The 9829-nt window shown below is 42.0% G+C and overlaps 1 protein-coding gene across 1 annotated transcript; it reads left to right on the top strand.

Moving 5' to 3' along the window:
- Nucleotides 1-7557: 7557 nt before the first annotated feature.
- On the top strand, nucleotides 7558-8481 carry LOC120853316 (olfactory receptor 11G2-like). Its single transcript, XM_040227047.1, has one exon. It carries the CDS (start codon nucleotides 7558-7560, stop codon nucleotides 8479-8481), a length of 924 nt encoding a protein of 307 aa, XP_040082981.1.
- The last annotated feature ends 1348 nt before the right edge of the window (nucleotides 8482-9829 follow it).

Genomic DNA, 9829 nt, shown 5'->3' with positions numbered 1-9829 from the left:
TCAATTCTTCGGTGTTCAGCTTTCTTCACAGTCCAACTCTCACATGCATACATGACTACTGGAAAAACCATAGCCTTGACTAGATGGACCTTAGTTGGCAAAGTAATGTCTCTGCTTTTGAATATGTTATCTAGGTTGGTCATAACTTTCCTTCTAAGGAGTAAGCGTCTTTTAATTTCATGGCTGCACTCACCATCTGCAGTGATTTTGGAGCCCAAAATATAAAGTCTGATACTGTTTCCACTGTTTCCCCATCTATTTCCCATGAAGTGATGGGACCAGATGCCATGATCTTCATTTTCTGAATGTTGAGCTTTCAGCCAACTTTTTCACTCTCCTCTTTCACTTTCATCAAGAGGCTTTTTAGTTTCTTTTCACCTTCTTCCATAAGGGTGGTGTCGTCTGCATATCTGAGGTTATTGATATTTCTCCCGGCAATCTTCATTCCAGCTTGTGCTTCTTCCAGCCCAACATTTCTCATGATGTACTCTGCATATAAGTTAAATAAGCAGGGTGACAACATACAGCCTTGACGTACTCCTTTTCCTATTTGGAACCAGTCTGTTGTTCTATGTCCAGTTCTAACTGTTGCTTCCTGACCTGCATATAGGTTTCTCAAGAGGCAGGTTAGGTGGTCTGGTATTCCCATCTCTTTCAGATGTTTCCACAGTTTATTGTGATCCACAGAGTCAAAGGCTTTGGCATAGTCAATAAAGCAGAAATAGATGTTTTTCTGGAACTCTCTTGCTTTTTCAATGATCTGGTGGATGTTGGCAATTTGATCTCTGTTTCCTCTGCTTTTTCTAAAACCAGCTTGAACATCTGGAAGTTCATGGTTCATGTACTGGTGAAGCCTGGCTTGGAGAATTTTGAGCATTACTTTACTAGCATGTGAGATGAATGCAATTGTGCGGTAGTTTGAGCATTCTTTGGCATTGCCTTTCTTTGGAATTGGAATGAAAACTGACCTTTTCCAGTCCTGTGGCCACTGCTGAGTTTTCCAAATTTGCTGGTTTATTGAGTGCAGCACTTAGAATGTATCTATTGTGCTGAGAATGGCGTTTGCTCTGAGGCATCCCAGGTGAGAGGACAATTGGAAGACAGCTAAAGAATATTACTGTGGAAAATGAAAAGTAAGTTCTCTCTTTTCTGTCTTCCTCCTGTGCTCCTTGAGCAATATTTAATTACCTCTGCTTATTTTAAAGACCAGGAGATTAGGTTTCTACTACTGCCCATCTCTTGAAACAAACCCTGGTATCTTTTTGCACATTTATTACCCAAGGTCAGGTTCTTCACACTTTCTCCTTGGGTTATCAAAACAGCTTTCTAATAATTTCTTGTTAATTTCATCAGCCTATAATTGTCTGGTGAATTGTCTTGCAAATGCAGCTTCCATAAACTCTTGATCATTTTACTGTTGTACTAGACCAGCTCCAGATTTCCACTGACTAGCAAATTAAGCCTGAATGAGTCAGATTGTCAGTGAGTCCTCTGCTATGAGGCCCTATCTTTGTACCTAATATCTGACTATACCTTTACAGATATTCTAACTTCCACTCTTTTGGATTGTTCTGTAAACATAATTTCTTGTATTCAAATCTTTTCATATTATATGCATTGATATTCTGCCTCCATCATTGCTCTTGGAAATGTGTGTTTTGCCAAGGTCCATCACCCTCTCAAAAGCCTTTCCTTTTTTTTTTTTTTTAATTGAATATAATCGTCATGTCTCACATGATGCAGAAACCAGTACTTGAGAAACCAAGCGCCACACTCAGAGAGTTGGAGAACTCATGTTTATTATGCCGGTGGGCCCAGAGGAGTTAACACTCCAGGCTCTGAGCCCCAAAGGGGTTACAGAATTTTTATACACGGGCAGGCCTGATTAAGTTGATTTACAGGCTTGCGGGGGCTGGGTGATTGCAAAGAACAAGACAAGGGTGAGTGAGATAAGCTCCAGTTCCTAGTATTGTAAGTCCCTACTTTTGAGATAGAAGTGATCCATACTTTGCAAGGAGCAAGCTGAGTTACAGAGGCAGAAGAAGCAGGAAGTTATATAAAAAATTTAACTTTTCTTCTTTCCCCTCTCTTGATGCTTCTATCACTCATTGAAGAAAGCATCATCTCATGTTTCAGTAGGACATTCAGAGCTCCCTGTCATTTAGGGGGCTATTTGAGCTATTACCATTTGTAACTTTATGGATTCAATTTTAGAGGTTATGAACTGGGTAATAGCATTGAGAATACAAGGCCAAACAAGAACACCACAAACAGTATGAAGAGAGGACCTGTTAAAGCGAAAAGTCATGATGCCCAGCTCCAGATATTGTTCCAGTTACCCCAGGAATTAGCTAGTTTCTCTCTCCTCTTTATGATTTGTTTCCTTTGCCGTTGGGCCGTGTCCCTGACTATTTCTGATTGGTTTACATGAAAGCAGCATTCTTCATTCAAAAAGAGGAAGAGTCCTCACTTTTCAACTGTCAGTATGTCTAGCCCTCTAGTATTCTGTAAAACCACCTCAGCCAGGGAGTCTAGTTGGTCCTGTAATGAAGAGCACAGCAATGATACCAATTAGGGATAGAGGCTAGGGTTGACAATGAAAATCCATTGATATTTTGATAGCTGGATCCTCAAGCTTCTTCCATGCGTTGATCGGCCAGCTGCCGGAGCGTGGCTGGAGCAAGACTGAAGAATCCTCAAGCTTCTGCCTTGCATTGACTCATCAGCTTCTGGAGTGACCAGAGCATGGCTCAGTGTCCTTCGTGGGTGAGGGCCGTTGTCTTTGGAATCAGACCTTGAGGAGGTTTTTGGGGTCCTGAACTGCTTTCTAGGTGTCCTCATCACAGGAAGTAGCTCCTTCTTGACTGGTGTGGTGGATCCAAGGGATGACACCTATAACTTTAACAGCAGTAGGGGTTGACAGGACGACCGTGTGAGGGCCTGTCCAAACTGGCTGAAGTGTTTTTTTCTTTTTCCTGCAGCCATGAAATTAAAAGATGCTTACTCCTTGGAAGAAAAGTTATAACCAACCTAGATAGCATATTGAAAAGCAGAGACATTACTTTTCCAACAAAGGTCCATCTAGTCAAGGCTATGGTTTTTCCAGTGGTCATGTATGGATGTGAGAGTTGGACTGTGAAGAAAGCTGAGTGCCGAAGCATTGATGCTTTTGAACTGTGGTGTTGGAGAAGACTCTTGAGAGTCCCTTGGACTGCAAGGAGATCCAACAAGTTCATTCTGTAGGAGATCAGCCCTGGGATTTCTTTGAAAGGAATGCTACTAAAGCTGAAACTCCAGTACTTTGGCCACCTCATGCGAAGAGCTGACTCATTGGAAAAGACTCTGATGCTGGGAGGGATTGGGGGCAGGACATCTCAGTTCTGCTAGTTGCTGGTGATCTCCCTTGAGCTTTTTATCACTGGGAGTGGTCTCCCATATAAGATCGCAAAAGGAGAATAGCCTGAGGACCTTGGGGTGCATTTATGGAGAGAGATGAGAGTCCACAGACTGATAAGGCAGTTTGTTCTAGCATTGTCTGGGTTTTGGCCAGGGGATATTCTTGTTGTACCACTACTTGGAGAAACAAACTTAACAAGAAAGTTAAAGATATATGGCCCAAAGATTAATAGATGTAGGAAAGCTGCTGAGGGGCTAGCCAGGAGAACCAGGTCCAGACACTGATTCATGAAATTAGTGTTTCTCTAGGTATGAGAAGATGCAAGAATTTGTACTCATAAAAATCTTTACCTGAAAACATCTGACAATCTGAAAGCCTATTCCTCCCCTGCCCCAAACCACCCCACCACCCCCAGAGCACAGCGTGCCTTATTTTTTTTGTCTCCACCCTAAACTCCTTTAAAGGTGGTGTTGAAGGTCAGCATCTTGTAGTTATGATTTAATCTTTATGGAGACAACTGGCAAGGGCCAACTTTCAGTCAGCAGGACCCCTTCATAACCACATGTTTGACCATGTTTTGGGGGCATTTCATGGTCATTGTGTCCTGCAGTGCTGGGAAGGCTCATTCCAAGGTCAAACAAAGATTCCATTGACAGGCCACTCAATGTCTTGTCACTAGACCAGGTCTTGTATGTAGCAAAAGTCTCTGGACCATACCTCTCTTACTAGCCTCTTGGTCCAGGAAAATATTTCCTCTTGTTGTTTCTTCTCATATCTAGAGTTACATTGTTATAATTATTGATCTCATATAGAACTGCATATCAGCATTTTATCACAGGCTCAGTCACACATTTGGTAATGTTAGAAATAATCTTCTGAAGCAAGCTACATAGAAAGTAATATCAGTCAGTCAGTTCAGTCGCTCAGTCGTGTCTGACTCTTTGCGACCCCATGGACTGCAGCCCGCCAGGCCTCCCTGTCCATCACCATCTCCCGGAGTTCACTCAAACTCACGTCCATCGAGTCGGGGATGCCATCTAGCCATCTCATCCTCTGTCGTCCCCTTCTCCTCCTGCCACCAATCCCTCCCAGCATCAGAGTCTTTTCCAATGAGTCAACTCTTCGCATGAGGTGGTCAAAGTACTGGAGTTTCAGCTTTAGCATCAGTCCTTCCAAAGATCACCTACGGCTGATCTCCTTTAGAATGGACTGGTTGGATCTCCTTGCAGTCCAAGGCACTCTCAAGAGTCTTCTCCAACACCACAGTTCAAAAGCATCAATTCTTCAGCATTCAGCTTTCTTCACAGTCCAACTCTCACATCCATACATGACTACTAGAAAAACCATAGCCTAGACTAGATGGACCTTCGTTGGCAAAGTAATGTCTCTGTTTTTGAATATGCCATCTAGGTTGGTCATAACTTTCCTTTCAAGGAGTAAGCATTTTTTAATTTCATGGCTTCAGTCACCATCTGCAGTGATTTTGGAGCCCCCCAAAAATAAAGTCTGACACTGTTTCCACTGTTTCCCCATCTATTTCCCATGAAGTGATGGGACCAGATGCCATGATCTTCATTTTCTGAATGTTGAGCTTTAAGCCAACTTTTTCACTCTCCTCTTTCACTTTCATCAAGAGGCTTTTTAGTTTCTCTTCACTTTCTGCCATAAGGGTGGTGTCATCTGCATAGCTGAGGTTATTGATATTTCTCCCGGCAATCTTCATTCCAGCTTGTGCTTCTTTCAGTCCAGCGTTTCTTATGGTGTACTCTGCATATAAGTTAAATAAGCAGGGTGACAGTATACAGCCTTGACGTACTTCTTTTCCTATTTGGAACCAGTCTGTTGTTCCATATCCAGTTCTAAGTGTTGCTTCCTGACCTGCATATAGGTTTCAGTCCTAACCATGCACAAAACTTTTTTCAGGGTCCACTTTCCAGAAACTTTTTAATCACTTTCTGTAACAGCCACCTGTTAAGTCAGACATGCTTTCTCTTCCCTTTACAAAATATAATTTTATTTTTATACCTTCTTTATTAAAATCATATATCCTACTTTCCTTATTATATTAGCAAACAAACATTAATACTAGATATTTAATATTGAATATTTCCCAGTTCACATGAATCTGAAATTTATTTAGATTAATTTTTCTTGTATTTAGAATTGCTTGATTTGTAAGCACTCTTTTCTTTAGGCCAATTAAATTAGAACTCATTTACAACTTCAACAATACTATCAGAAAAAAATACACTGAAATATATATAAATTCAGACAGACAGACAGAGATCGTGTAGATTTTTGTTTGAGATTAAAATATCTTTTTGACTCCCGCTTTTTTTTTTATTTGTTTGAAGTTCTAATTTGCTCAAGGCTGAGGTCTCAGTCAAAGTTGGCTATTTATTTCAAGGACATGGAAAGTGTTAACTTCAAGCTTTTTCCTAGGCAGGCCTTTTAACAAGCTAGTTGTTTTTAATTGCATATGCAAAAAGAATTGGTTTAGCAGTTTCCATAAAGAAAAATTTCTCTCACTCTGTTCAATCAGCAGTCATGCACTCACAATCATTCAGAGATTATCACAGTGCCTCCCTTCTCCTGAGTCCTCAGGTTTCCTTAACTGTTGCTCCCTTCCTGGGAACTCCAAGGAGGTTGTGTCACAATGCCTTCCTTCTCCAGAGTCCCCAGTTCTCCCTATCTGATACTCCCTTCCTGGGAGCTCCAAGGAGGTGATCAGTCTCCTCTTTTATCGGTTGGGGTAGGACCTGACTGGGGACTGGCCCCGGGGCCTTACCTGATCCTGTGGCCATTCCTGGTGAGTTGGTCTGTCCCTCCAATGAGTCCAGTCAGGGCGTGGCCATCCAGAGAGTCGGAGCACCATCTGAAAGAGAACCTGGAATACTGTCAGGTGGCATGTCTCCTTGTTCATCTTGGGGTTCCTTTGCTTCAGCCTGGCCAAACCACCAGTTCTGTGGCTCAAGGGGCCATTGTGGTTGGAATCTTGCTGAGGCTTCCAGAAATGATGCAGAAACCCAGTACTCAAGAAACCAAGCACCACACTCGGAGAGTTGGAGAACTCAGATTTATTATGCTGGTGGGCCCAGAGGAGTTAACACTCTAAGCTCTAAGCCCCAGACAAAGGGGTTACAGAGCTTTTATACATGGACAGACATGATTAAGTGGGCTTGTGAGTTTGTGGGGGCTGGACAATTGCAAATAGCAGCACAAGGGTGAGTGAGATAAGCTCCAGTTCCTAGTATTGTGAGTCTCTACTTTCTGAGACCTATGTGATCCAGACTTTTCAAAGAGCAAGCTGAGTTACAGAGGCAGAAGGAGTAGGAGGTTATGTAAAATTTTAACTTTTCCTCTTCAACGTGACAACAAAAACTTTCTTATGTCACATCACACTGTTAACTGTGTCAGTGGCGGCGCTACAACCTAGGTGGAGGGCTGCTAACATCCAGTCCATATTCCATATTAGCTCCCCATGAAATTACCACAAATAAACACACAATCTAAGCAAAAACAATTTCCTTGCTGTGCAAATGAGGTTCCAAGGTAATTTCCCTTGCTGTTGTAGTGCATGCACGCCCAGTCGTGTGTGACTCTGTGACCTCATGGACTGTAGCCTGCCAGGCTCCTCTGACCATAGGATTTTTCAGGCAGGAATACTGGAATAGGTTACCATGTCCTCCTGCAGGGGATCTTCCCGACTCAGAGATTGAACGTGCATCTCCTGTGTCTTCTGCATTGGCAGGAGGATTCTTTACCCATTGAGCCACCTGGAAATTCCCTTAGATCTCTTCTAATCAGATTCAAACTCCCTCTATATAGAAATTCTAAAGCCCTTAATGTGTTATTTGAAGTCGTTTTGAGCAAAAGATGTTTGACATAACCCAAAGAGCAGGGACTCTGCTTTTTTGTTCATTGTCTTTCCTACCTCCTAGAACAGTGCCTGGCAATAGTATGCACAAAATAAAAGTTTATTAAATAAACAAGAAGGAAAAGGAGAAAAAGAGGAAAGAAACACTCACTTTTCCAGAGGGAAGACAGAAATACAAAAAACCCAAATTATGGAAAAGAAACATATCTCTTCATCAGGAATTGGAAAAATATAGATATTTCTGTGTTTCTCATTGTCTCTGTTACTTCCACAGTTCAGACGAATGAGGACATTAGAGACTAATACCTCTGGGTCTGTGAGTAAGTTCATTCTCCTGGGCTTCCTCTGCCTCAGAGACCTCCAGTTCCTCCTCTTTGTGCTCTTCTCCATCATCAATTTCCTGATCCTCATGGGGAACGCAGCCATCATCTGTGCCGTGTGGTCAAGCTGGAAGCTCTATACACCCATGTACATCCTCCTGGTGAACTTCTCCTTCCTGGAGATCTGCTATGTCAGTTCCGATGTGCCCAAAATGTTGGCCAACATCATCTCCCAGACCAAGAGCATCTCCTCTGCTGGCTGCCTGCTCCAGTTCTACTACTTCTTTTCCATATGTGCGGCTGAGTGTTTATTTCTGTCAGTGATGTCTTTTGATCGATTTCTTGCCATTTGTAGACCTTTGCATTATCATATCATTATGACCCGTTGCCTGTGTGTGTTGTTAGTGGTCTTCTGCTGGGCAAGTGGCTTTCTCTGGTTATTGACACCTTTGATTCTAATATCTCAAGTGCCCTTCTGTGGTCCAAACACTGTTGAGCATTTTCTCTGTGATCTGGCTCCTTTGCTGGCACTGTCCTCTGCTCCACTATCTGGAATTAGGCTGATTTGTGGTATCATGAGCTCTCTAATCATCTTCCTCACCTTACTGTATATTCTTGGCACTTACTTTTGTGTTCTCAATGTGGTGCTACGGATGTTCTCAGGCTCAGGAAGGCAGAAGGCTTTCTCTACTTGTGCCTCCCACCTTGCTGTGGTATCCCTCTTCTGTGGCTCAGTCATGGTGATGTATGGTAGCCCAGGTTCTGGCGAATATCCAGGGATACAGAAATTTGTCATCTTGTTCTATCCTTTGGCAACCCCTTTTTTTAATCTCCTGATCTACAACTTCCAGAACAAAGATATGGAAGAAGCACTAAAAAAATTTTGAGTGTTTTAGCAAAGGAAATTTTTAAAGGCTCCAAAAGTCGAATTTAACATAATGCATAATTCATGTTTAGGAGGATGCAAGATCATGAGATGAATGAGGTTATGTTTTTTTCCCTTTCATTTTCTTTTCAAATATTGGGAAGATGACTTTGAAAAGTCCATTAGACCCATGATTTAAGTCTTAAGAAGTTATTATTCATGGACCAGATATGTTTGTACCTTAGATATAGTTGTTTTGAACGATTTAGTAAGATTTTCACATATTTCTCTTTTGGTATGCATTACATTTTGCTGACTTAACATCCTCAAATTCTGCCTTCATCAAAGCCAGTTCTTTTTTTTAGAGCATAGCAAATGCCAGCGTATTGCAATCATATGAATATTTAGCCAGTAATCCTTCAGATAACCAGATTACCAGACTTTTAAACAAAATCCTCAATATCAGAGAAAATTTAGCAGAATTTCTTTTGTGTATCCCATTATTCTAAGTATTGTTTTGGGCACCAACAAGGGTTCTTAGTAAGATTATATTGTCTTGATCAACTCTCCACATTTTGCCAGTACTGTCACTTTAGGAGGCAGGTCCTCGTCTTCTATATGCAGATACATGAAGATTAGTTCATATTCAGTGTAAGCCAAAGAGTTGTAGACTTTGTGGGATCACTACAATCCAGTCCAAAGGTACACTTATTTTCTTTTTTTAAAATTTATTTTAATTGGAGGTTAATTACTTTACAAGATTGTGGTGGTTTTTGCCATACATTCACAAGAATCAGCCATGGGTGTACATGTGTTCCCCATCCTGAACCCCACTCCCACCTCCCTCCCCATCCCATCCCTCAGAGTCATCCCAGAGCACCAGCCCCAAGCACCCTGTCTCATGCATTGAACCTGGACTGGTGATCTATTTCACATATAATAATATACATGTTTCAATGCTATTCTCCCAAATCATCCCACCCTTACCTTCTCCCACACAGTCTAAAAGTCTGTTCTTTACATCGGTATCTCTTTTGCTGGCTCACATACAGGGTTATCATTACCATCTTTCTAAATTACTTATATATGCATTAATAAACTATTGGTGTTTTTCTTTCTGACTTACTTCACTCCGTATAATAGGCTCTAGTTTCATCCACCTCATTAGAATTGAATCAAATGCATTCTTTTTAATAGCTGAGTGAGCTACCCCATACCTGAGGCTAGGGGCGGCAGCTGGGAGGAGCTAACCCATGCCCAAGGCCAGGGACGGCGGCCGGGAGGAGCAACCACACATCCAAGGAGCAGTGGCTGCATGGGTGCAGGAGAGCCGAGAGGAGCTACTCCACGTTCAAGGTCAGGAGGGGTGG

The sequence above is a fragment of the Oryx dammah genome, unplaced genomic scaffold (assembly GCF_014754425.2).
Source record: "Oryx dammah isolate SB20612 unplaced genomic scaffold, SCBI_Odam_1.1 HiC_scaffold_26, whole genome shotgun sequence".
In the NCBI taxonomy this organism is placed as follows: Eukaryota; Metazoa; Chordata; class Mammalia; order Artiodactyla; family Bovidae; genus Oryx; species Oryx dammah.
Note: the sequence above shows the minus strand (reverse complement) of the source record. Positions and strands in the feature narration are given on the sequence as shown.

Excerpts from the sequence above, each read along its gene's own strand:
- LOC120853316 (XM_040227047.1), top strand. The coding sequence starts at position 7,558 with ATGAGGACATTAGAGACTAATACCTCTGGGTCTGTGAGTAAGTTCATT.